Source organism: Cibotium barometz, chromosome 50, assembly GCF_041138505.1.
Source record: "Cibotium barometz isolate CiBa-2024 chromosome 50, ASM4113850v1, whole genome shotgun sequence".
NCBI classification, from domain to species: Eukaryota; Viridiplantae; Streptophyta; class Polypodiopsida; order Cyatheales; family Cibotiaceae; genus Cibotium; species Cibotium barometz.
In genome coordinates, this window is record NC_141095.1 from 15,018,659 (window position 1) to 15,046,219 (window position 27,561).

Below are 27,561 nucleotides of genomic sequence, written 5' to 3' on the forward strand. Positions count from 1 at the left end.
TGAGGACAGAACCTACATCAGGTAGGGAGGATGTTAATTCCATTTTGGATTAACAAATATGCTCTTCCATTTGAGAACATTAATAACGATCATGCAAAGGCACTGTAAAAGTTATACATTATGAGATATTGGTCATCCAAGGCCTTAGTTAAGTAAGTTTTGGGCATCCAAGTGTGAATAAGTACCAATTGTATATAAGACATTTTCTCATAATGAATGGGTACAATCCCCCTTTGTGCTATGAGAGTTCTTGCTTTTGACTTGAGAGAGAGCATTCTAGCACGTGTGCCTTCTCTATACTTGTATGTTGTATGCTTGTATTGAGGAGTGAGAGAGAGTGATTGCCTTCTGTGGTGGTGTGAGCAATCTCCCTTTGTACTATGAGAGTTCTTGCTTTTGTCTTGAGAGAGAGCATTCTAGCACGTATGGCTTCTCTATACTTGTATGTTGTATGCTTGTATTGAGGAGTGAGAGAGAGTGATTGCTTTCTGTGGTGGTGTGAGCAACTCTACGATGACAGCGTGAAGATAGAGCTTGGAGGATTGGAGCTTCTCAAGTGAGCTTGCCAGCGTTCACTACATTTGGAATCTTTTCAACACGTTTTCCCAAAAATTTTCCAAACGCACTAAACGTATCATTCACTACGTTTGGAACCACCTTGGCACGAAGTATGTCATGTCCTCCAAAGACTGATTCACTCTTTCAGTCTGGCCATCAGATTGAGGATAATCTGAGGAACTCAAATTCAAAGTTGTTTCCAACTTCTCAAAAACAAGCCTCCAAAAATCACTTGTAAACTTAGAGTCCCTATCACTAACTATGTCCTGCCGGTAAACCATACAATCTAAACAATTGCTCGATAAACTGCCTTGCTAATACAGTCTTCCGAGTAGCTAAAAATCTAGCCATTTTTATCAAGCAATCCACCACAACCCAAATAGAATCGTGGCCTTGATGTGTTCTTGGCAATCCGATAATAAAATCCATGGACATAGATTTGCAAAGAATGCAACATACCAGCCTGTCTAAAGCGTTCAGCTTTATTTGCTTGACAAACCTCACACTTGAGGACATAATCTTCTACATACCCTTTCATCTTTCGCCAATAGAAAGTGTGTTTCACTAAAGCTAATGTCATGTGTACCCCGGGGTGTCCAGGAGAAGAGGCACTGTGACACTCCTTAAGAATTTTGGACCTAATGTCCAGGACCTGTGGTACACAAATTTTGTCATTACGAGCCTCCAAAAATCACTTGTAAACTTGAGTTCCTATCACTAACTATGTCCTACGGTAAACCATACAATCTAAACAATTGCTCGATAAACTGCCTTACAGTCTTCCGAGTAGGTAAAAATCTAGTCATTTTTATCAAGCAGTCCACAACAACCCAAATAGAATCGTGGCCTTGATGTGTTCTTGGCAATCCGGTAATAAAATCCATGGAAATAGATTTGCAAAGAATGCAACATACCAGCCTGTCTAAAGCGTTCAGCTTTATTTGCTTGACAAACCTCACACTTGAGGACATAATCTTCTACATACCCTTTCATCTTTCGCCAATAGAAAGTGTGTTTCACTAAAGCTAATGTCATGTGTACCCCGGGGTGTCCAGCAGAAGAGGCACTGTGACACTCCTTAAGAATTTTGGACCTAATGTCCAGGACTTGTGGTACACAAATTTTGTCATTACGGAACAGTAAACCATTCCGAATCATCCACTGGCCTCCTGCAGCCTGAATGGTAGGCTGAATCACTGAGAAAATCTTGGTCAATCAATGAGCTCCCGTCCTGGATCCTCTACCAATATGGACCAAAATAACTATGAGTCCTGCAAAGCCCTCTCAATGACTGAAATAAGTCAGTGGAAATCTCAATAGACGACAAAGTATTTACCTCTCTAATCCGACTAAGCGCATCTGCTACACTGTTCATGCACCCCTTTCGATAGCGTATTTCAAAATCAAAATCTTACATTAACTCTGCCCATCTAGCTTTTCGTCCTCTCAAATCATCTGCATCACACACATACTTGATTGACTGATGATCAGCCACAATACCACAAACTTGGAGCCATATAAATAATGCCTCCAAACCTTGAGAGCGTAAATGACAGTATAAAGCTCCTTCTCAAGGATTGGCCAAGAAGATTGAGTGTTGTCCAGCTTTCAACTCTCGAAAGCAACAACAAGTCTACCATCTTGGAATAGAGCAGCCCCAATCGTGTAGTCACTCGCGTCAGTCTCAGAGCTGACTAGAATTGGGCAATGCTAAGGTAGGAGCTTCCTTGACTTTATCTTTCAAAAGTCTGAAGGCCATATCCAAATCGTTATTCCAAGGGATAGACTAATTCAACTTACGTCCACGACCTTTTAACAAGTCGGTCATCGGTAGTGTGAGCTGAGAGTACTCCCGCATACATTTCCAAAGAAAAACAACAAAACTGAGAAAAGGATGAAGTTGTCTCACTGTCTGTGATATAGACCAGGCCAAAACCTTCTAAAGTCGATCATAGTCAATGCTCAACCCGTCTCTTGTGATCTTGTGTCCCTAGTAAATGATTTTCGTCATAAAAAACTCACATTTACTTAATTTAGCATTCAGTCGATTCTGTCTTAACATGATTCTGAAGAATATGACTATATACTAAAATATCGTCCAAGAACACAACCACGAACTTCCCAAAATGTTCACGAAAAAGACTGTTCATCATTTGCTGGAAAGTGGCTGGAGCATTAATCAACCCAAAAGATAATATGAGAAACTCGTAATGGCCATACCTAGTTCGAAAGACGGTTCCTTCGACGTGCCTTTCATAAATACATATCTAGTGATAGCCAGTACGTAAATCTATCTCTGTGAAATACTTCGCTCCGACTAAACGATCAATCAATCAGGTCATTTGATCTAGGGAGAGGATAGCAGTTCTTGATTGTCACTTCAGTCTCTTGTAATGTACACACATTCGCCAGGTGTTGTTCTTCTTTCTCCTAAGTAACACAAGCACACCCAAGGTGATTTACTTAGACGGATCTAGCCCATCCTCAAATAATCTGCGAGTTGATTGGCCAACTCATCTTCCTCAGCCTGGCTCATCCTGTAAGGCGAAATGCTAACAGGTTAAGCACCAGGGACTAGATCAATACAATGATCCACTACTCTTTCGAGTGGTAAGCCCGATGGCATCTCCTTAGGAAATACATCTTGAAACGAATCAAGTAACTTCTTTAATTCTTTGCTTTCAAACACACTTAATTCATTGACATCCATAGTAGGTATGAGAAATGAAGAAAGTGGAATCAAGACACAGTGGAAAGCAATATACAAGGAAGAATTCATTATATTTTCAAAATCAACAGTATTTACTGAGAGGGATGTATACAATCACCAAAGATATAATAATGGGTGTTCCTATGTTCAAAAAAAAAAGTATGACTAGACCAATCTATCTCGACTTGAAGGATCTTAAACCACTCAATCCCTAATAGCAAGTCTACATGCTCTAGGTGCATAACATAGCACTCTAGAATATCTTCGTAGTCCTAAATTCGGATCGGTAGCTTCTCCACCTTACGATCCCACACTTGCCGACCCGCAAGTAGGCGTACCTCGTGGGTATGATCGCTAGGCGTTGTGTCCAGACCCAATTTCTGCACAAGTTTGTAATTAACAAAGTTGTGTGAGTTTCAGGGTCCAGAAGAATGTGGATTCTATGGCCATTCACTTCTCCATAAACTCGGAGAAGATCATGCAAGCCAAAAACTTTAGAGTTGAACAGATAATCAAAACATAAACTAGGGCAAGAATGTACAATGACTGAAGTACTAGTCAAAGACAACTGGTTGGCTGCATTCGTCTTGGATCCTACGTTGGTCTTAGCACCCTTCTTCTTCGGGCACTCGTTACGCATACGCCTTTTTTCTTCGCAAATGAAGTAGCGTCCCTCCTTCTTGAGCTTTAAAGCCTTAAGGAGACGATTTTTCTTTGCTGGAGTCGAAGTAGAATTCTTCGAAGGTTGGTCTAAAGACTTTCCGTCTGTCGTACTAGTCATCGACGTAGAGAACTTTCTTTTGTGCTTGTTCCCCTACTCGATTACAGGTTCGGTTTTGGCATAAATACGAGCAGAATGAATGGCCTCATCCAAAGTTTTGCATTTGTTATTTTTGACTTGTAAACGGTACGAGTCAAGTAAACCTCCTACAACGAAACCTAAAAGGGTAGTAGAATCCATCTTCGTAGATTTCATCTACAAGTCTCTAAATTTCTGGAGATAGACCTCATAAGTGAGGTTCTGCGAGGTCATGGGTCAAACTGTCAAACTGTCAAACTAAGCAACTATATCATAGTCATCCTCCTTCTTGAGGAATTCTTTCTTGAAGACTTCTTCGAACTGTGCCCACGTTGTTGGTTTAGGTTTGAGTTCTTTCCACCAGAGCAAAGCTCTGCCCAAGAGGAAACCTGCTACTAACTGAATTTTTTTGGCATCGCCATATGGATGAAACTGGAAGTGGATCTGCCACTTATGTAACCATGTGTCCACAATCTCCTTGGTACGCTGCTTTTGCTCACCCCCAAACTGTTAAGAGTAATGTTTGAGCCTAAAGCAGATGCCAAGGCATCCATGCCCGAGAGAGTAGACAGGATAATGGTCAATAAAGAGATGGAATTCTATAAAACCTACATCTGCGCGGCGACTTGTGCCTAACGCTCCGAGAAAGAAGCTTTGAAAGTAACTTTAAACTCCTGAAAATCAGATTTAGTTACAAAATCTTCGAAAAGATTGCCATCAGCGGCCTCCGTAGCCGACAAGTCTTCACGTTCAAGAATGGGTTCCATCTCCAATTCTTGGGTCGACATCTTGAAGAGGAAAAGTGAGAGAAAATCTTGGCTAGAAGCAAGGAATAGTGCTAGAGAGCTCAAGGAGATGTGTGGCTAGAAGCCCACTCTAGGGGTATTTTATAAGCCCCCCTAAAAACGCTTTGATTTTTTGTATGAATTTTGTGTTTTTTTTAGTTAAAAAAACATGCTAGATGGCTTTTAGGCCACACATAAAAGTCACATATAACCTATGAAAAGCCACACGTTTTGTTTTTATTAAAAAAACACTCTTCGATTTATTTTTTTTAACCCCACGCTTCAGGTTTTTTAAAAAACGAAAAGCAACATGTGCTTTTTAAAAAAAACGAGGGCTAAAAGCAACGCGACGCTAAAAAAAAACTAGGCTTTAAAAAACGACGGTCAGCTGTCACGACGCCTGGCGGACTGCACGAATCCTTCGCCGTCACCCACGAACAGCAACGACACCGCCAAAGGTGCAATGCTTCGGCACGCCTACTGCTTCCACGCACAGCCGACATCTCTCACTCTCTCCTTCTCTCGTTGTTCACACTACCGACTGGTTCGCACAGCCACTTGCTTTTCTCTATCGCTTAGCTGATTCACAGTAGTCTTTTGCAGTAACAACTCTCTTCATAATATGCAGTTCAAATCGACCCTTTGCAAGACCAAAACCTAACCAAGGTTCCAACGATGCAAACACGATACTATATGCTGAATTCTGAAAAAACAACAATATACACAAAAAAACAGCAGTCATCTCGAACTCATACCTCTTCCTTTGACCTAGTTCTTCTCTACCTACCGACTTGCACGCTCTTCGAGGCATGTTTTGATACCACTGTCAAATCCTCGCGGATCTCCTCTAAGAGCGCTCTTGAAACAAGACTCGAAACCTGCAAAACCAAGCCAAACAACGTGAAGGGGGTGCAAGCCACTCGCCACCCAACCATGACAATCGTGGACAAAACCCACAAGTCTTAGTTGTCCCCACCGAGCCACAAGCTGAACTAACTAGCAAGACACACCGACCAATCTCTACCCCGTGACGTCACATACCGTCAACGGAGCTACCCTCGCGGGTCTCGAGACGGGCCTTGGCTGCATGAAGCGAGTGCACGGTGCACTAGATCCAGGCTAAAGCTCTCGCAAAGACTTGCAAGACTCTATGAATTGACTAACCTTGGCCACCCTTCTCTCACAAAGACTCACAAGACTCTATGAACAACAGACTAACCTTGGTTGCATGAAGCAACTGCACGGTGCACTAGATCCAGGCTCCTGACCATAGAGCCCTCACACAAAGACTCGCGAGACTCTATGAACAACTAACTAACCTTGGCCACCCTTTTATAGACTCTTGGCTAGTCATCAAGCATCCACACTTGGATGCCTGCCCGTCCATACTGGGTGCCCGCCCGTCAGTCTATCCCTAGCCTAGCTCGCCAATTAGCCTGCCTAGTAGCTCCAAGCTTCCCCAAGCCTCGAAGCTAGTCTTGTGTGCATGTTGCACACGGTAGATACACTCTGTGCACATGACAAGATGAATATGCAATCTGATGGGAATGTGAATGAACCCGATCAGAGAGTCCGAGCGGGGCAACTTGAAACTCCTGTTACATCATAATGTGGGTCGACGATAGGTCGACAACCGGGCAAGTAAAGCTAGCAAGTTCAAATGGAGATGCTGGAAGCTACTGTGATGTGGAAGCCATTCTCGCGATTGATATTCGGGTGATATCACCATGTGTGTCGACGAGGCAAAAGTCTCACAGGTTGACAATCGAGCAAGTAAAGCTAGCGTAACAACAGATATCATTCGCTTGAGGGTAAGTCCAATCATGGCACCAACGTTTCCCCTTTATCATATGATCATTCGGGTGAGGGTGAGTCCAATCATGGCACCAACATTCCCCTTCTATCATATAATCATTCGGGAGAGAGTAAGTTCAATCTTGGCACCAACAATCCCTATCCATATCATATATCAAAAAAGGACCCAACATAGGAGTCAAACCAGAGTGGTCATGCAACCAATATCACACAAAAGGTGTCACAAACACTTCGGGATCCATGATGGCCCAAACTGGAGAAATCTAGGGAGGGAAAACAATGTTGATACTACAACGTGCTAAATGGGGTCAAGCTAGGACCATGAAGGCACATATGTAAACCAAGGGAAACTTGAAAGATGGAAACAGCCAAGAGTGCAAGTGGCAATGTACCTATGGTTGGATGATGGTAGCAAGGTGGCAATTGCTCTCATCGAAGCCAGATAGTGAAACTTGGGCCAAGTGAAGTTATAGATGAAAACTGCATGTGCACAAAGTGGCAATTGTGCTATGTACGGGTGAATGCAAAGTGGCAAGAGTGTTCACTGAAGTCCAAGGCAACACTTGGTTTTTGATGGCAGCATCTATACTTAGCCGCTCAGAGGGAAAATAGGATGCATAACATGTACTCAAAGGCTTGATGACAACTCAAACAAGTGACTTAGAATTAGCCTACTAAGTTACGTGTGTCCACAAGCTTCAGCATACTAGCAACCAAGCTCACAAAGTTATGAACAAACAAAGATTCGAGCATGAAGGCTCACAATTACAAGGGTACAACGTCCAAAGGTGAGAGATTATGTAAAGGCCGACATGGTGTCATGAAGGTTAGAGCAAGCTCAAGCTAAAGGGACTTTATGCCCAGCAGTATAAGCGGTTAATCACGACACAATGGTCAAAGGCTTGCAGAAGACAGACAAGACAAGAATCATTGCAAGCCAAGCTGGTGTCAGTAAGGTTCCGCAAGTCATGTCCCAGAAGAATTCAGTGCCGCACTGCAAACGGGTAATAACAAAGCACCAGGCTCAATGTAACGCAAGGATTCAAGGGATCAATGGAAAAAGAACATGCAAAGCTTATCTTGGTGTTAAGATAGCTAGGGCTTAGCTTGACCAAGAAAACCTTGTTCTCAACAATGTAGACAACATAGATTAGAATGGCAAATGATTAGATTGGTATGATAAGAGGCCAAGTCGAAACAAGTTCATGAAAATCAATGTAGTCGACCTCCTTGAAGATGGGAAAATCACTGGGAACTCTTGAGGGCCAGAACATACTTGACTCAGGAGAAACAGGCAAGTGTTGCATTGTCTTGAAGGAATCTACATCCGACTCAGACAGGAGTCAAGCGAGGACCAATGCAGCAGTTTGGTACCTCACACACTGGGGATTCGGGCCATGTGAATGTATAATGAATTATGATACCCGCAGATAAAAGGGGGGACAAGAAGGCATCGTTTCACACGCTGAAGAGGGAATCTTGGGAGAGATTTATCTTTTCCTTTCATGGCAAGGACTGTTGGTTAGAGTATGACTCCATAACAAGCCAAATTCACTCCTCTTTTCTTGGAGTAATCGCAAGAGTGGTGCACGTTGCTTTTATGCCCGCTTGGACCACTATTATGTTGATGATTGGGCACTGGATAGAGGTGGCACTATCTTCATTGCCCCAGACACTTCAAAGTCAAACCATTTTCATGTATAGTTTTGCACAACAAAAATCTGTTGGGGAGCCAAAATTCCCCTCCCCGAGTACGCATACCAGAGTCTCTTTACTCAGATACAAAAATATCTCAACAAGTGATGGATATTTTGAGAGCTTGTGATGGTCTTGCCTAGAGAGTTGTCAATGATCTTTATCACAATGTGGCCCTAGCCTTAGAGTGTTAATGATCTTTAACACAATGTGGCCCTAGCCAAGAGGCAAGAGATCTTGGATAGAGAGAGAGCCATCAAGCATAGATTATGTGCTTTGCAAGGGGAACTTGAGAAACACCCTGATGCTCGAGTGTCAATGATATTTATCACAATGTGGCCCTAGCCTTAGAGAGTGTCAATGATCTTTATCACAGTGTGGCCCTAGCCAGATGGTCTTGCCTACAGAGTGTCAATGATCTTTATCACAATGCGGCCCTAGCCTTAGAGAGTGTCAATGATCTTTATCACAATGTGGCCCTAGACATCAGGCATATAGATTATGTGCTTTGCAACGGAAACTTGAGAAACACCCTGATCTTGGATAGAGAGAGCGCCATCAAGTGTAGATTGTGTGCTTTGTAGAGGGAACTTGAGAAACACCCTGATGCCCAATGGATCTCGGAGTCAAGGATGACATGCAGGACTCTTTTGAGCAGCGTGCGTGCAAAGTCACATTATCATGCAGATGAGTCATTCTGGATTCAGATGGGAGATAGATGTAACAAGCATCTCTTTGCTACCCATGGGCTCTCCCGTCATAGGGGAATGTGTTAGATAGACAACTACAAGACTCACAGGGAGTGCTCCACTCAGAGCCTAACATGGTCTGGAGGATTGCCTCAAATTTTTACTACCGCTTGTTATCTATCTGCAGAGACTCACTCCCCTCAAGGCTCAAGGGATTAGGACCTCGACTGATTTTGGATGACATGTGTGCCTTATTTGATGCCCCTTTTTTGGTAGATGAACTTGGACATGCAATTCAGGCATTACCACATGGTAAATGTCCTGGGGATGCTCCAACATTTTTTATGAGTTGGAAGCTCCGTGCTCCCCCCCTGCTCGCGCTTCTGTCTGCACTCCCATCTCCCTGCCCGCCATTGCGTTTTCCCCCCTCCGCCTGCCATCAGGTTTGCGCCGCCCGCCCCCCTCGCCTGGCTTGCCTGCGCTGAAGCGCCCCCCTCCACTGCTTTTTATGAGTTGGAAGCTCCGTGCTCCCCCCCCTCCACTGCTTTTTATGAGTTGGAAGCTCCTTGCTCCCCCCTGTTCCCGCTTCTGTCTGCACTCCCCTCTCCCTGCCCGCCATTGCGTTTTCCCCCCTCCGCCTGCCATCAAGTTTGCACCGCCCCCCCCCTTCGCCTGGCTTGCCTGCACTGAAGCGCCCCCCCTCCACTGCTTTTCGCCGTCGCCCCCCCCTCCCGTAGCTCTCCGCCATTGCACCCACCCCCCCTCCTCTTCAGCGCCTCGCCCCCCCCCCCTTCGCCAGCTCTCGTTCCCCCTCTCTCGCCCTTTTCGTGCTGCTTCCGCCCCCCCCCCCCTTGGGATTCGTCTTCGCCGCCTCTGCCCCCCCCTCATCTTCTCTCTGTTTTTCTCCGCCCCCAGGGATTTTTTATTTTTTTTTCCCTTTTTACTTTTCGCCTTCTCCCACCCTCATGTGCAGCTCGGTTCGTGCAAGTTCTCCGTCTCCGCTCCGCCTTCGACACAGCTTCAGACTCTGATGGAGGTTCCTCCCGCCCCGCCTCAGCGGGACTCATCCGCAACCCCCTCGCCCGCCCCTGAGGACACCCCCATCAGGCTTTCTCTTTTGCCGGAAGAGGAAGCGAGCCTCGCCGCAGAGGTGGAATGCCTTCAGGCACATTCCACCATCTGCCGTATAGTCGGCACTCGCCCCAGCAGAGGGGAGAACCGGGATCTTCTCCAGGCCCGCCTTCTTGCAGATGTGGGCAAGATCCTGGATGTACAGCTTCTCGGCCGTGGTCATTACCAGATCGAGTTCGAGACCGCCCAGAGCATGGCCAAGGTCCTTGCCATGAGTCCGCTTGACATCAGGGGTGCTCGGGCTTTTTTCAGACCTTGGCAGCATGGCTTTGACCCAGCAGCGGCTGAGCAGGGAGAGTGCCTTTTTCATGTTACAGTTTGCTTCCCTGGACTCCGTCGGGAGTATCTTCCGCTCCTCTCTAGGCTAGGAGCATTGGTGGGCTCGGTACTAGAGACTGGCCCCACAGCAGCTTCAGTGGTGGCCAGAGCAGCTGGGCTACCTTCGGTCAGAGTGTTGGTGTCTGACATCTCTTCCCTTCCTAAGGTCATTCAGCTACCTAGGATAGGGGGGGGGGGGGGGGGATGGATTGATCAGAGAGTGGAGTTCTCGGGGCTCCTGAACCAGTGCTTCATTTGCAAGCAGGTCGGTCATCTGGCCAAGGCCTGCCCTCGCAGGAGACCCCGACCCTCACCACAGCAACAGGCCCCTGATGGCCCGCTGCCCACACAGATGCGGCTCGACAGGCTGCCTCCGGGACACCTGCTCAGGCCACAGAGACCTCGAGTGTCAGCCTGGACAGGGGCGCCGCCAAGGGAGACAGCCACAGCAGCACGCCCAGAGACCGCTGCAGCAGCAGCCAGTCTGTCCATCTGTTTGAGGATGATAGGCTGAACTGAATAACAAATTCGTGCCAAGAGATTTGAACAAAGACGTCCAAAAATGTCCAGTGAACTTTGGATCTCTGTCAGAGATGATGGTCTTTGGCAAACCATGCAATTTGAAGACATGTTGCACGAATAATGACGCCACATCTGGGGCTGAAGCAGCTTTCTTGCAAGCAATGAAATGTGCCATTTTGGAAAATCGATCAACCACCACAAGAATCTGAGCATTGCCTTTGGATGAACGAGGCAAGGTGGTGATAAAATCCATACTGATACTTTCCCACCTCTCATTGGGAACTGGCAATGGTTGAAGTAACCCTTGAGGAAGTTGTCGAGAGGCTTTCATTGTTTGACATGAATGACAAGCTTTGACAAATTTGAGAACCTGAGGCCAGAAGTAAGTAGCAGACAAAAGTCGATATGTCTTGTTGATACCAGGGTGAGCAGCATAAGGAACTTCATGATGTTCTTGAATAAGAATCTTCCGTAATGAAGTATTGTGAGGCACACAAATGCGGTCAGAGAAGAACAGCAACTCATCCATGATAATACAGGCTGCAAACATGTTCATTTCTGCAGGACTGGGATTAGAAGATTTGAGAGCACGGAACGCATCTCCAAAATCTCTATCCGTCAAATATTCATTTTTGAAACAAGCAGGGATTTCCATTTGCACATCTGTGATGGCGAAATTGATGGCTCGAGGCATGCGACTTAAGGCATTTGCAACCACATTCTGAAGACCAGGAACATACTGAATAATCATGTGGAAATTAGCCAAGAATTCAACCCATCTGCCTTGTCGAGAGTTCATAGCAGGCTAAGTGAAAATATACGTCAGAGATTGATGATCTGTACGTACAACTGAATCTGCTCCAAGAAGATAATGTCTCCATGTTCGATAAGCATGCACGATTGCCAAAAACTCCTTATCATACACAGGATACCTGCTTTGAATGGCTGAAAACTTCCTGCTGTCAAAAGCAATGACACGATCATTCTGCATCAAAACTCCACCAGAAGCACGATCCGAGGCATCTGTCATTACATCAAAGGGCTGAGTGGGATCTGCAATGGCCAAGACCGGGGTTGTCGTCAAGGCATGCTTGAGATCATTGAAGGATTGCTCAGCTTCCGAAGACCACTGAAGTTTGTCCAGCTTTGTCAGTTCTGTCAAAGGAGCAGCAATCTCCGAAAATCTATGCACCTTGTTGTGATAAAAGTTAGCAAGTCCCAAGAAAGATCGAACATCTGAAATGGTGAGAGGCAAAGGCCAATCCACAATCGCCTGAATCTTCTTAGGATCTACTGCAATCCCATTAGCAGAAATGATGTGACCAAGATATTCCACATGGTTTTTGAAAAATTCGCTCTTCTTTTTGTTGATGTACAGCACATTGTTGCGTAGTACTTCAAAGACTATCTGTAAATGCTCTTTGTGATCGACCATAGATCGGCTAAAAACCAGAATATCATCAAGATAAACGATCACGAACTTATCCAAGTATGGCCCAAAAATTTCATTCATCAGGGTCGTGAAAGTGGCCGGGGCATTGGAACCCAAAAGGTATGACCAAGAATTCATAATGGCCATATTTTGTCCGAAACGGATACGAATTTGATGATAGCCGGACTTTAAATCAATCTTGGAAAACACCTTAGCACCAAGCAGTTGGTCGAACAATTCATCGATGCGAGGTAAAGGAAATTTGTTCTTGATTGTCAGCTTGTTGAGAGCACGGTAATCAATGCAGAGTCGCATTGATCCATCCTTCTTCTTGACAAGTAAAACCGGGGCTCCATAAGGACTTTTGCTGGGACGGATGTGACCTTTGTCCAGCAACTCCTGTAATTGCTTTTGTATCTCCTGAGATTCAGAGTAAGAAACACGGTAAGGAGCTCGGGTTGGAGGAGGTTGACCTGGGATAAGATCAATCGGGTGATCCACAGGACGACGAGGAGGCAATGTCGTCGGAAGATCATTCGGAAACAAATCCTGAAAAGGCTTGAAGAAGGGTTGCTCCAAGTAAGCAGTAGTTGATGACGAGGCTTGAGATTGCTCACTGGTTTCTGCTTCAATCTCCCGTAACATGACCAAGGATGTTGCACTGTCACGTTTGCGAACGAGACGTTTGACTTGCAGGGCAGAAACAATGGTGATGGGTTTAGCACTGAAAAGGCCATGAAGTTCCAGCTCTCGACCATTATGATATAATTGGATTGAATGGGAACGAAAGCTGATCACCGGATCATATCGATACAGCCAAGATTGTCCCAATATCATGTCATAATGTGACAACGGCATCACTGAAAAATTAAGGTGATCCTGGTAATCTTGAATCTGGAACTGGAGCTGTTGCACCTTTTGGTTACAATTAAGGAAGGAACCATCAGCAAGCTCCACTTGAAAAGCATCCACAAAATGTCGGGTCTGTAGGCGAAGCTTGTGAACCAAAGAAGTGCCCACAAAATTAGTGGAACAGCCACTGTCCACCAGCACATTGATGGGATGGTCGCCAATGAAGCCAAGAAGACTAAGGACCTGTTTGGACAGATTCACCGAAACAGGGTTGGTACTTTGGCCATTAAGCATCAGGGTACTGACAAACTCCGAAACGCGAACAGAACAAGCCATCTGTTTGTTCTTATCTTTCACAGGAGGCGAGTCATGATCAGCATGGTGACAACTGTCCACCTGAGAATTGCGTCGAGTGTTGGAGGGTTTAGGACGCTGAGGGCATTCATACCACCGGTGATCGCCAAAACAAATTGTGCAGAGGCCTGGGCGACTAGGTTGGGATGAAGGGGCAGTTGATGAAGAGGTTTGCTGTCCTGAAGAGGGTTCTCGCTTGAAATTGCGCCGATCATTGTTGCGACGGTCCTGTCGAGACCGATCTCGGTTTCTGCTGCTGCCAGAGGATTCAGTCTGAGAGGATCTTGCATTTGACGCGGAAGTTTGCCCGGAAAAGCGCGGCCGGAAGGACTGTTGTCCAGAATATGGTCGCCGAGAGTTGGGTTGTCCAGAATTAGGACGCTGGGGTTGGCTAGTCCCATTGGATCGATTCCACTGGAAGGAACGGGCACCGGAGGAAAAGTTCCTGGGAGGACGCCGGTAATCACTGATGTGCTCGACATACGAGATTGCTTCATCCAGGGTGGCAGGATTATACTTATGGACTTCGTCTTGGATTGTGGGTTCAAGCCCGTCAATGAAGCTGTGAAGCTGGTCAGAGGGGCTGAGTGTCTCTATCTCCAGAGCCAATTTTTGAAACTCTGAGATGTACGCGGCCACGGAGCCAGTTTGACTCAGGCGGCGGAGAGAAGACCTAGCATGAAAATTCGCATTTGCAGGCTCAAAAGCCTTGCGAAGAGCACGCCGGAATTTATCCCACGTTGGAGTGGACTTGCCATCTGCAATCCTGCGTCGCCACGAGAGGAAGGCGGTATCCTTCAAGAGGGTACTGGCCAATGCCACCTTTTTGTTCTCGGGCAATTCAGTATTCGAGAAATAAACCTCCATTTTGTAGAGCCAATGATCGATTAACCGCTTATCACGGCGGCCATTGTAGGGCTCAGGTAACTTGATGTCCATCTTTCGTGTTTGTGCTGTGGTCATTAATTTATATAAAAGTTTAAGTTCAACATTGTCTACCTCGGCAGTCGGATCGGGAGGAGTTAAGGGATCGTCTTGCTGGCCCACCGAGGATGATGATGATGAATGTGGAGAATGCGAACGATGCGCTCGTTGTGACTTCCTGGATCCCTCGCGCTGATGTTGGTGCCGCTGCTGCATGTCTTCCATCTGGGATCTCATTGATGCCATTCCGTCGAAAAATGCCTTTTGCAAGTCCTCCATCTGTTGTTGGAGAGTAGTCATCAGCAAGGCTTCCATCTGAGGATCGGCGGGTGGCACGTTGTCGTGCGAAGTCGACATCTAGAGCACTCAGAGAGAGTACTGTCGTGAAGCAAGAAAGGTCCACCCGAAATGCAGAATGGAAGGAACAGCTGCTGGAGAGGCAGTAATAGGATCCTCGTATGCGAAGTCGGGGTCTTCCACTTCGTCGGGATCGTCCTCCGAAGTCACTGCATTGGCTTCCTCCAAAGAACTGGGCACTGGAGATAATGGAGTATAGTCGGGGACGAAGATCTCGCAGTAAAATGTCACAGGAGGACGTGTGGAGGAGATATTGCGTAAGCCATCCACACTGCACTCTGGAAGAAAGTGTGCCAACTGCGGGTACCGTGATAAAAAATACTCGAAATGAGTAAGATGCAGTGGCTCGCAGGTGAGGAAAATAGTCCAAATCGCCCAAGTGTCGGGTTCGGTCACATGCGAGCTGCTGACATAAATGCGGTACACCTGAGAGGCCGGGGATGCTGGGATAGGAGAGGCTGAAAGACTTGGAATCCACCCAACATCGGCGAGTAGTGGCACTGATTCCGGAGTGAGGGCACGAGGAGGGCTGTGTTCGGGAAGAACAGCCTCGGGGATCTCGTCGATGTAACTCAGGTAAGAGATGTGCATGTCGGGTTCCTCCGGGAAGTTGTCCATGAAGCATGCACGTAGAGGGCGAGAGCACACAAGGTATGTGGTGTGGGCAAAGCCAGGAAAACCCACGAACAGCCAGGAAGAAGGGCGCCTATTCGCTGGAGAGGAGGAGGCGAGTAAGAAATAGGCGACATCCTGACAGCCGGGTGGTGGTTTCCGAGTCGCCCACGGTGGCTGTTCACACCAGCAAATCCCAAACGGGCGGCCACGCCCAGCGGGTTACGCACGCCTGTTGGGTTTGTTTGGTTTTTTTTTTTTGTGAATTCCACGTGGCAGTACACTTATTAAGGTTGTGTATTGTTGTTTTTTTTTTTTTGAAGGTTGACGCTTCGAAGGCCGTCGCCGAGTGGGGGTGCAAAGGTGACGCTTCGAAGGCTGAATCGCCGAATGAATCGCTGCGAACAATGTTGAACCGCCGGCTGAATTGCTTCGAATAGTGTGCCACCAGCAGTCGCTGCATATATTAAGGCGGCTCACAACCGGCAGCCACGCTCAGCAAACAAGAGCACCCGTTTTGGCAGCAACCAAGGCGAAGAGAGGGGGGCTCCATATTCAGCAGCAAAGGGGGCAGTTCCTGCCATGTTGCGAACGCCACCGGCAGGCAGGGAGGGAGGGTATTCCGGAAATACAGCAGGGGGTCCAGCAGGGGGTCCCTCTCTGCTATACACACAATACGTGTATATGGGTGTGAGACCTTGTGTTCTTGTTTACATTACTACAAGCAAGGATTCACGCCAAGTCCACCATCGCTCTACTTCTTCCATACAACACCGAAAGGAGAGGTGGATGAGGGAGTACCGCAGAGAGGGTGAGGGCTTCACAACCCACGCGTAGGAAAAAATTTGCTCTGATACCACTATGAGGATTATGTTGTTAATCCTGCATATTGTGTACTAATTACTACTTAAGTAATTAACTTAGAACAAGACCCTTCAGGAGAACACTTGAGACAAGATTGAATTGACTTCTTGTTATTAAACTGAGTACAATAGGTCTCTTATATAGGAGATGAAGAGACACATTTGAAGAGGCATGTCCTTTGATGAAAGGACATGACCTTAGACGAAAGGGTACAACTTTTAGGCTAAGGGATGTGTCTAGTCGATGTAGAGGCATAACCATTCATTAAGGGATACAACCATTCGTCGAAGAGATGTGGCTATTCGATGAAGAGGTACATCCTTTGACGAAGAGCCGCAGGTAGGGGTTCCCTTTGGCTGGTAACTCTTTGCATCTGCAACAGTAATCAGCAATGAAGAGAGAATCTGATACATAAACACGTCACAATCGTGACAGTCCTGCCGCGACATAGTTGCCTAGGGGAGGACGGACTGACGCCGGCCTTTTTTCTGCGCTATTGGGACCTTTTGGGGCCAAGCCTCCGCAGGGGCTTTCAGTATGTTCTGGACACTGGTGTGATGCCACAGAGCTTTTCAGAGGGCTTGATCTTTCTTATCCCCAAGGGGGAGAGAGTATCAGATGATATTCGGCATTGGAGGCCTATTACGATCCTCAATACTGTCTACAAGGTCTTCGCAAAGGGCCTTGAGTTTGAGGATCCAGCCCTTCTTGGGGGAGTTGATTCATGCTACCCAGACAGGATTCGTCAAGGAGCGCAGTATCCTTGACAACATCTTTACTTTCTGGGAGGCGACAGCCCGAGCTAGATTTCTTGGCGAGGACTTGGTCGTGATGCTTCTCGATTTTGAGAAGGCATACGATAGAGTTGATTGGGGTTTCTTAGAGGGCACTATGCTTCGCCTGGGCTTTGAGCCAGGATGGATCAGAGGGGTGGCGGCTCTGTATTCCACAGCTCGTAGCCAGGTTTTGATTGCAGGAGGACGGGGGCCGAGTTTTGAGCTGACCAGATCAGTCCGTCAGGGGTGTCCCCTCGCCCCTTTTCTTTTTCTCTTCTTTGCGGAGGCTATGAGCATGTATTTGACGGCAGAGGAGGTTGGTTTGAGAGGACTCCAGCTCCCAGTCCGGGGGGAGGACCTGCTCGATGCTGAGTTTGCAGACGACACGGGCTTATTTTTGCATGGCCAAGAGGCCAATCTTCTTCGGGCAGAGCAGTCGCTCCAGGTTTTTAGTGCAGCTTCGGGAGCATTGATCAATTGGCGCAAGACAGTGGCCTTTTGGATCAGTAGTGCTCCCACTCCGGCGGCATGGAGCCCGGACCCCGATTTTAGATGGATTCCTCTTGGCACAGCAGTGTGGTATTTGGGATGTCAGATTGGACTAGATTTGTCACCTGAGCAGCAGATTGCCCCGCTTCTTCTAAGCATTCGAAAGAAGCTTTTGTATTGGAGTACAGCTCGACTATCCTTGGCTGGGAGGGTGGTGGTGGCAAATTAGGTGCTGTTAGCGACCATGTGGTACATTACGTCTTGCTGGATCTTCTCGAGCTCTTGAATCAGCCAGGTACAGAGGCTGATCAGGAACTTTCTTTGGTCTGGGCGGGACGGTCAGCCAGCCCGGGCAAAGGTTGCATGGGCAGTTATTACACTTCCGTTGGCTCAGGGAGGCTTGGGCATTATAGATCCAGTCGATCTCAGAGTAGAGCCTTATTGGGGAAGCTTATTGTTCAGGGGCTGCTCCCAGGCGCTGAGCCTTGGAAAGAGCTTCTCTTGCAGCGGCTGCAGGCTCGGGCTCCCCCAACAGGGGGTACTTGGGCACCAGAGATTCGCTGGATCTTCATAGAGATGAGGAGGACAGGCCTCAATAGAGGATGGGAGGACAGATTTGCTTTGAGCATCCTGAGAGCTTGGGAGCTGCTGAGACCGGGGCTCTCTCAGCGACCTCCTTCTTGTGTTGAGGAGCGGGCCAGACAGCCGCTCATCTGGAGCCCAGCGGTTCGCACACAGAGCAGGGTCATGCTGGGTTCTCGGCCTCGTCTAGCCTGGGGACCTTTAGCGACAGGCCCAGCACGTAGTTTTGGAGACTGGCAGGCCTTCTGCAGTCTCCCAGAGGAGATCCAGGTGGAGAGGCTGAGTCACTTCAGAGGGGGGTTGATTATGAGGGATGATATTCAGGAAGCACTCACGGAGGAGTGGTTCACGCCTTTCGAGCCAGTGACCCCACGGTGGATGGGAGCCTTTACACAGTTGGAGATCTTGATTGCTGTCAGAGCTTGCACTGAGGATGGCAGATGCCTCTACTATGAGATTCAAGATGAGTGCAGACTTCAGAGAGTGGAGATGGAGTCGCCTTTGGTGGCCGAGCGCACCTTCCAGAGGATACAGGTAGTGGCCGCCGCTTCTCGGAAGTGGCATATTGACCCCGACCCTGCTGATGTGCACCTTTGGTGGCCGAGTGCACCTTCCAGAGGATATGGGTAGTGGCCGCCGCTTCTCGGAAGTGGCATATTGACCCCGACCCTGCTGATGTGCTCCCGGATTGGCGCATATGGGCATATGCAGCGCGCCCCTTGGCCCGGCTACAGTGGGACCCTAGGGAATACGAGTGGCATGATCCTTATGCATCCCTTGAGGCCACAGAGATCACCTTTTTCCAGTATACTGTTCGGCTAGGGCGGCATATTTTGACGGCGAGGAGGCTGGTCTCTCCAGTTGCAGCGGGGCATTGGCGGCTACAGGGACTCTCAGAGGAGTTCCCGGAGGATTTTTGGGCTCGACTCTAGGCTAGTCGACAAGCCCGCAGGATCTCGACTTTCCAGTGGGGCTGGTCGCCCAGGGGCTCAGCAGTTGGCACCTGGCTTGTTTACAGCGGTCTTCCGGCGGCCTGCGTCCGATGCGGCCACCCTATGGAGACACAGAGACATTGCCTTTGGGATTGCCCTCAGGCGCAGCAGATTTGGCTGCGGATGCTGCGTATTCTGGCCCCCCTCTCTCCAGAGGGTATGTTTACGTGGGGTGCCGCTGCTTGGTCGACTTCGCCAGGGCCTGCTATGGGCTATGAGATGGAGCAGGACAGTCAGCCCATCAGATTCATTAGGGGCCAGCCTCGCCTGGTTCCGGCACCGGATTTCTCGCCTGCCAGCTGGACACAGGAGAGGGATTTACGATGGGAGCTCCTCAGCAGCCTCACCATCTGGTTCACCTGGAGGGCTCGGTGTTTCACGGCCTTTGAGGGGAGACTGTACGGGAGATTTGGTAGAGACTGTACGGGGGATTTGGCAGGAGTTGATCCACACCTTGCGAGGACAATATGACCACATCCGGGGCGACTCGGATGAGGCGATCTTGCGGGGGATTTGGCAGGAGTTAATCCACACCCTGCGAGAACAGTATGACCGCATCCGAGGCGACTCGGATGAGGCGATCTTGCGGCGCCAGGCTTTTCACACCACCTGGCGCAGAGGCCCCTTCTACACCTTACACACGGGATCCCCCCGTTGGCATTACAGGCCACTTGCAGCCACCAGCAGAGACTGTACGAGGGATTTGGCAGGAGTTGATCCACACCCTGCGAGGACAGTATGACCGCATCCGGGGCGACTCGGATGAGGCGATCTTGCGGCGCCAGGCTTTTCACACCACCTGGCGCAGAGGCCCCTTCTACACCTTACACACGGGATACCCCCATTGGCATTACAGGCCACCTGTTTGGCTTTCCCCCCCCCTATTGTATGATTTAGCCTTCAGTCCTCTGTACTGATGCTTGTATTTTGCAGCACCTAAGGAGAGTCTCCCGGGCTGCCTTGTTGTATTCACTGCTCTGTTTCTCTCATGAGCAGGAGAGATCTTTTGTAGCCCTACGGGCGTTTTTATTTAACTAACGAAAGGATCTTTTCTCGAGGAAAAAAAAACATTTTTTATGAGTTTTTTTGGGACGATATTGGGGATGAGATCATTGTGGCATTACAGGTTATGTGGCTCCATGCCTCCTTTTCTTACCAAGGGTCTTATCCACCTCGTTCCTCACGGTGGTAATAAGACTGTTACGCAAAGGAAGAACCTGCATATCTCATGATTGTGAGAAATGGTGCATTGACGAGGTCCCATCATCGTCGAGCTTTAGTCTTTGAAGCCTACCCTATAGCTTATTATATATTTGGTATCACCGATTGGCTCTGCCATAGTGTATTCGAAATTGGCCATGAGCTTTCTTTATCACATATTTCACTAAGAATACTACTGCTTGGTTTGATCCCAAACCTATCATGATTAATTTATTAAGAAAGGACAATGCCTCGTCCCCCCTCTTTTTGGCCTCCTTTCTTTCCTCATAAACATTGCCCAGTGGAGGCCTATCGCATTGCTTGGGACCGCATACAATTGCCAAAGCAGTGAGCATGAGATTGCAACCAATGTTACAGATAGTCATTTGTGACAAAGAATGGATTTCTCCAAGCAAGGAGCATCTTTAATAACATCTTTTCCTTTTGGGAGGTGGTAGACTAGGTCAAGGCAAGTAGGCAAGTAATCAACCTTTGGGTATATCTTGCTACTTGATTTTGAGAAAGCCTATATGATAGGGTGGATTGGGATTTCTTAGAGGGTACTCTCGCACATGGGATTTCCTCAAGATTGGAGTAGAGGTGTCTCTTGACTTTATCGGGAGGCTCACAGGCTACGACACTATGCTTGCTTGTGGAGGTTGAGGTGAGCGCTTACAAATCTCTCGCTTCATACAACAGGGGGCTTTCCCTTAGCTCCCTTGTTGTATCTCAAGCTTGCTAGTAACTACTTACTAACATTTTAACCCTAGTGTAACTATGGAGATTTGCCCACGCTAGTACTTGTTGTGTAGACCCACTCAAGCACATACATTATTGCAGAAACTTTGAGCATTTTTCTTCACTCTAGGGCTTGAGTATGTGGACTAAGATTCACACTCCGCACACAAAAGGAGATTTTGGACTCTGAGTTGGCTAATGATACAACGATATTTCTTGAGGCATCTTACTCGAGTCTTTGCTCATTTCGCAATGCCTTGAAAGAGTTCAAGGACCTTTATAAGTTGGCATAAGTTTAGGTCAGTGACCTTGAGAGGATTGATTGGGACACATTGCCAAATATCTTGGAGGCACAAACCGCATGTGGAAGCGCCAAGAGGCCTTCTTAAGGATCTAGCATCATGGTCCCTTTCTCATTGATTGTGCTGGCGAGCCCACTTGGCATTATAGACCACCTGGGTCGCTGTTTCCCCACAATAATGTAGCCATTCTCAATAGCTAATAGAAGGATCTTTTTCCCAGGAAAAAAAATATCTTGGATGCCAAGTCGGGATAGACATTACACCTACCCAACACTTTGCCCTTGTACTCATGAGAGTAAAAGAAAAAGCTCCTTCATTGGAGCTCCAGGAAGCTCGATCTAACATCAAGATGTTGCTTGCCACAACTAGGTATGTCACTTCTTGTTGGTGTTATGACCGTGTAGATACATTAGTCCGTTGTGGAGGGTACTCCTTATGGTCAGGGCTTGATGGCACATAAGGCCAGAGTTGCTTGATAGTCTGTTATCCTTCCCGAGTACAATAATCCAGAGATCCATTGCAAAGCAAGTCGTTGGTTTGAGCATTCCTTCTTGTTACAAGGCCTTGGGAGAATTTCTTGCTTGGGAAACGATTATCCTTCCCGAGTACGAAGGGGGATTGAACATCATTAATCCAGAGATCCAGTGCCAAGCAAGTTCTTGGTTAGAGCATTCCTTCCTATTTCTAAGCCTTGGAAGAATTTCTTCATGTACCATATTCTCACATGTGTCCTTGAGAGTGGTGTAATGACCGTAGATGCAATAAACAGTTGCAAAGGGTGAAACGCAACTTCTTATCTTTCCTCAACATGAAGGGCATAAAGGGAGATTGAACATCATTGATCTAGAGGTCCAATGCAAAGCTCTGCTTTCCTTCCTAGTACTGAGCCCTAGAAGGATTTCTCCTTGTATCATATTCTTAGATGTGTCCCTGGCAGCGGTGGTGATTGGAGCATACCTTCCGGGTGGTATTCCTTCCTGGTATTGAGCCCTGGAAGGATTTCTCCATGTACCATATTCTTAGATGTCTCTGAGAGCGGTGGTGAGTGGACACACAACACACATTTTGCTTTCTCTATAAGGAACAGATTACCGCCCCCGTCCTCCCCACTAGTTTCTTTCATTATCCAGGCTTGGAGCAGTATGCGGATATTTTTTACATCACAGCCCATTATGTGGAATGACCTTATCAGAGATGAAATTGGCAGACCACTAGGTGCAACAGGATGCAATAGCCATGCTGGGAGAGATCCGCAATGACAATACTTGACTGGAAAATTTTTAAGTGTCTTCCAGATGATGAGAGAGGGGCAACTGCCTAGCATCTCAGATGGAGTCACCAGCGGATTGCACAGATTGATGCAGCTATACCTAACCACTGGATCACTAGTACCATTTTACATGGGTATCATCACTTGTGGTGGATCACAAGTACCATTTTACATGGGTATCATCACTTGTGGTGGTTAGGGCTTTTTTCTTGGACAGGCAAGCCCTTCAGGTGCTGGGATTCCCGAAGCCACACGAGGAAGAGGGTAGGGTGTTGCCTTCTATTCCATTTAGTCTCGATGGCAGATGGAGAGATTGAAATACCCCTGGAAACAATGCCTCTAGGCTATATTTAATTCCTCTGGAACTTTTATGAGCTGCAGTGTATGGAGGATGCATAAATGTTACAGAAAATCTCTTAAAACCCGCAGTTAATCAACCACAGCCTTGCTATTGCAAATGCACTGCTAAATTTGTGCAGTGAGTTCCAACATAAAATTATGAATATGGAAGGGAGAGACTACCTTGTGAAATCAATCTGCCATGCTTAGGCAGAGGTGTGTCATGTTGAAATGCAGTGCCGTGTCCAAGCAGTCCATGCTCTTGGTAAACTCGTGTGCCTGTGTTGAGGTGCCAAATGGTCACATAGTCCCATATTTATATCATGGGCCAGTTGCTCTACTTCAATATCTCCATGTGGCTCTTTTGAGGTGGCTAGTCTGCACATGTGTGGCGCAGTGTCTGCATTAGTGCCAACTGGGATGTGATCTCCTCTATGGCCCAATCATTACCTGTATTAATGAATACAAAACAATACTTGCTCAATGAACCAAGGAAATTACCATTGTAAGGTCCTTAATACTCAATCAAAGCACCAAAGAAATTACCCTTGTAAGGCCCTTATACCTCAATCGATCTCATCCCATAATCATTCTTGCCCTTGAGGCACCAAAAAACTTTTTTGAGCTGAAGAATTCAACCATAAGAGATGATGTCAAATATTAATCTCTTCTGGTTTTCATGGTAATGGTGTCTACTGAGTCTGTTTAATAGCAATGAGTCCAACTAACCAGTTTTTTTTTCTACAGATGACAGGTTCAAAGGTACTTTTGCAGCCGCGAGAGTGCGTTTGATAAGAAAGCGAGCAATAACACAACAATTAAGGTATGCTTCATGCCTATATGAGCCCAAAAGTGTTTGAGCTATACAAAATCAATGCTCAAAAGTTAATTAGCGCCCAAAGCAATGGGAAGCTTAGTACAGAGATGACAAAATTGTTTAGAATAGTAGACCACCACTTTATATACCACAACTCTCTCTCTCTCTCTTTCTATTTAGAATAATAGACCACCACTTTATATATCACCTCTCTCAAAAAAAAAAAACCATATATTTACAGATATCAGGAGGAGTTTTGTTCAACTAACCAGTCTTACCACCAACAGCAGCCTAAGGAATATTCTTGCTGGCAAGAATAGTGCGCTGCTGCGTTCCTTTTTGGTCAATAAATCTTGAAGCTTATTTGCTTTCCCCTGCATTGCCAAGCATAAACAATTGTGCTTTGAATTCTTCATCTATATGCTCTTACTTTGAAAAATAACTGCTGTTGTAAAGTAGTTCTGATGTAGAACCCACCCACCACACACAGGAAGAGAGACATGTTTACATCCTAGCATAGAGCTAGGAATTTTTGTAGATCTACACAGCTCTCGCCCCAACATACTGATACCAGGGATGTTCCTTAAACTCTCTCTCTCTCTCTCTCTCTCACACACACACACACATGCACGCACGCACATGCACACCCAACACACAGCCTGATGCTCCACTCTTTGTGTGTACACACACAACACAACATTGTCAGGGTCTCATACGCTGTATTTGACCTTGGCAACCACTTCAATGTCAAAGCCATACATGATCTCTCTCTCTCTCTATCTCTCTCTCTCTCTCTCTCTCTCTCTCTCTCTCAATCAATCCAAAAGTCACAGCGCTTCAATGTCATTAAGCCATACACTCAGTCATGCACAATGATGGTTCAACGAGAACTTACCACCAATATCAAGCTGATCAAAACAGTGAGAACTGCTGTAACGACGAATCGACTGCCAACAAACGTGCCTTGAAATGTTGATAAAACCATCTGCATGATGAGTCAGGCATTTTCAATGAGCTTGCTCTTGTACTAACACGAAAAAGTTTACTTACGAGAAAAGGCAGTTCCTACCTGGCACAGAGTGGCAGCTTTTTGGATGCCTTGCCATAGCCGAGCAGCACCTGAACCAACAGTGTTGTATCTTCCATGAAAGACCTTGACAAGGAAGCCAACTAAAAACGAACCTGCATCCTTGACAAAGGCAGGCAAATGAAGAGCCCTAGCACTGGCATGATGGAAGAGAAACAGAATAAAGACACCTGCACCACAAACAAAGGTACTTTCCTTTCTTTTCCGCCTCACAAAGAGGAATGGCGACAACACTGATGATGATCTCTCAGCAGAGGGTGAGGATGATGATGCCTGCATTGAAATCTTTATATGAGCAAAGAACGCTGTTTCACACCCTTTATACATATTTATATACACTACATACATACATGCACGCATGCAAACAAACAAACATACATACATACATATTTACCTATGCATGTGTGTACACACATACATGTATATACATACATATACATTTATATGTATATACAAATATATACACCTATACATAACATATATGTACACATATGAAAATGAATACACACATACATATATGTATATGTACATGCATGCATACAAACATACATACATATACATATACATATGAAAATGAATACACATACATATATGTATATGTACATGCATGTACATATATTTATTGTGTATATGTACATGTATGTATACACCTATACATACATACACAATAAATATATGTATATACAAATATACATATGTGTACATACATGTTTATGTTAATAACATAATATGTACACATGTATATTTATACATACGTACATATAATTGTGAATGTATTAATATACATATATGTTTATGTTTACGTACATACACAAACACACACACACATATATATATACATATATATATATATATATATATACATGTGTGTGTGTGTGTGTGTTTGTGCATCTGTACATCTATAAATGTATATCTAACTGTTCATATAATCTATATTATTCTGTATTACCCCTGCCAAAAAACAAACTATAATTTATTCAACCAAAAAGAAGTAATTGATTTCTGTAAAATCTATTCAATTAAGAAAAACTACTGAAACTAAATAGAATTATTTCTGCGGAATCTATTCAAGCAAATCCAGAGAGAAAACTAAAAAACTAAGATTTATACTGAAAAAACGTCAATCATCAACTCTGTACTAAATATATTCAGTAAACTAATAGTGAATGGGGTAAAAGTCTCTTCTGCAATATGGATTATTTTTTAAAAATAGGGTTTGATTGGTGTTTACCGTAAAAAACTGCGAGCATTGTGAAGCAAAGGAAGCAGATGAATAAGGAGGAGGAGTAAGTTTTCGTGTTTTTTGCTGGAAACCCTTAATATCTACCACAGTGACCTTCTTGCAGCGACGCCAAGTTTGAATCCTGAGCTCTCGAAGCCTCCCAGCTAAGATCTTGATCTTCAAGAAGAAGAGGTGAGCTCTGATGCGTAGAGAGACATCGCAGGCACCATTATGGGAGCTATTCTTCTTGGAGAAGAAGGAGAAAAGGCCCTGTTGCTGCTTCTTTTGCCCTGAAGCGAAATGCAGTTTGGCAGAGAGACCATTAGCCTTGGCAGACATGGAGAACTTCCACAGCCTGTGAGGAGATGGGCGATCCGCCATAGCCATGACCTGAGTGAGAGTGTGTGTGTGTGTTGAGTGAGAGTGTGTGTGTGTGTTGAGTGAGAGAGACAGCAAGCTTGCTTCTCTAACGGCTCGTTAGATTGCCAAATTTAGCGGGGTTTCCTCCTTATATAATCTTTAGTTAGCTAGCTCTAGAGCCGTTGGATTGAGAGGATATCACCCCACTCTCCAATTTCTTATATAAATAGGGGTGAGAAAAAGTTGACCCTGTCCCAAGTGGGTGAATGGAGTCCTAGCTCTCACAGAATTGAAATTTCCTATTAGCACCCATGTTTTAGCATGGCTTCCAAATTACTAAGTAGAATGACTTTTTTGGTTAGTTTTCTAACCCTACTAACCCTCGCAAGGAGTAGCCCTAAGGCGCTACCAATTTGAAAGTCCTCATGCACTAGACTATGTCTTAAACTAGAAGCTTAACAAACACTTCACATGGTTTTGCACAAGCAAGCCACATTTAGCAAACATATCAATGCACCCTAGTACAAACAATGTTTGCAAATAAGACTAACATACCTTGCAAAGGACACTGATGCATGATTAATTACCTCGTGATCTTCTACATCTTATTTGGGAGCCATGGTGGGTCTTAGTGCCCCACGTGGCAACTCCCCCTTCTTCTTCTTCTTCTATAGAGTTGGAGAGTTAGAGAAAGAGAGAGGGAGAGAGTTAAAGAGAGAGAGAGGGAGAGAATTAGAGAAAGAGAGACATAGAAAGCTACATAGAGATCGAGAGCAAGCGTGACAGTTAGGGAGAGTTAGAGAGAGAGAGAGAGAGAGACACACACACACACACACACACACAAACACGCACAGAGTTAGATAAAGAGAGTTCTTCTTCTATATCTTATTTGGGAGAGTTAGATAAACAGAGCTAGATAGAGAGAGGAGTTCTTCTATATCTTATTTGGGAGTTGCTACTACATGGGACT

The 27,561-nt window shown here is 46.1% G+C and overlaps 1 protein-coding gene across 8 annotated transcripts in view; it reads right to left on the minus strand.

Moving 5' to 3' along the window:
• Window positions 1–26,870, minus strand: part of LOC147609848 (uncharacterized) — a 100,123-nt gene extending 73,253 nt beyond the window's left edge. For 3 of the 8 annotated variants that reach the window (XM_086787018.1, XM_086787020.1, XM_086787021.1), the window contains exons 1-7: window positions 26,241–26,855; window positions 24,992–25,282; window positions 24,818–24,907; window positions 24,192–24,296; window positions 23,835–23,966; window positions 23,671–23,730; window positions 23,289–23,555 (exon numbers count right to left, since the gene is read on the minus strand). In XM_086787018.1, coding sequence (XP_086643144.1) covers window positions 23,862–23,966; window positions 24,192–24,296; window positions 24,818–24,907; window positions 24,992–25,282; window positions 26,241–26,618 — 969 coding nt within the window. In that variant the 5' untranslated portion in view covers window positions 26,619–26,855 and the 3' untranslated portion in view covers window positions 23,289–23,555; window positions 23,671–23,730; window positions 23,835–23,861. Of the gene's footprint in view, window positions 1–22,728; window positions 23,142–23,288; window positions 23,556–23,651; window positions 23,731–23,834; window positions 23,967–24,191; window positions 24,297–24,817; window positions 24,908–24,991; window positions 25,283–26,240 lie in introns of those variants that run through there. The other 5 variants (XM_086787019.1, XM_086787024.1, XM_086787022.1 and 2 more) reach the window with 5 other exon arrangements.
• Window positions 26,871–27,561: the final 691 nt, after the last annotated feature.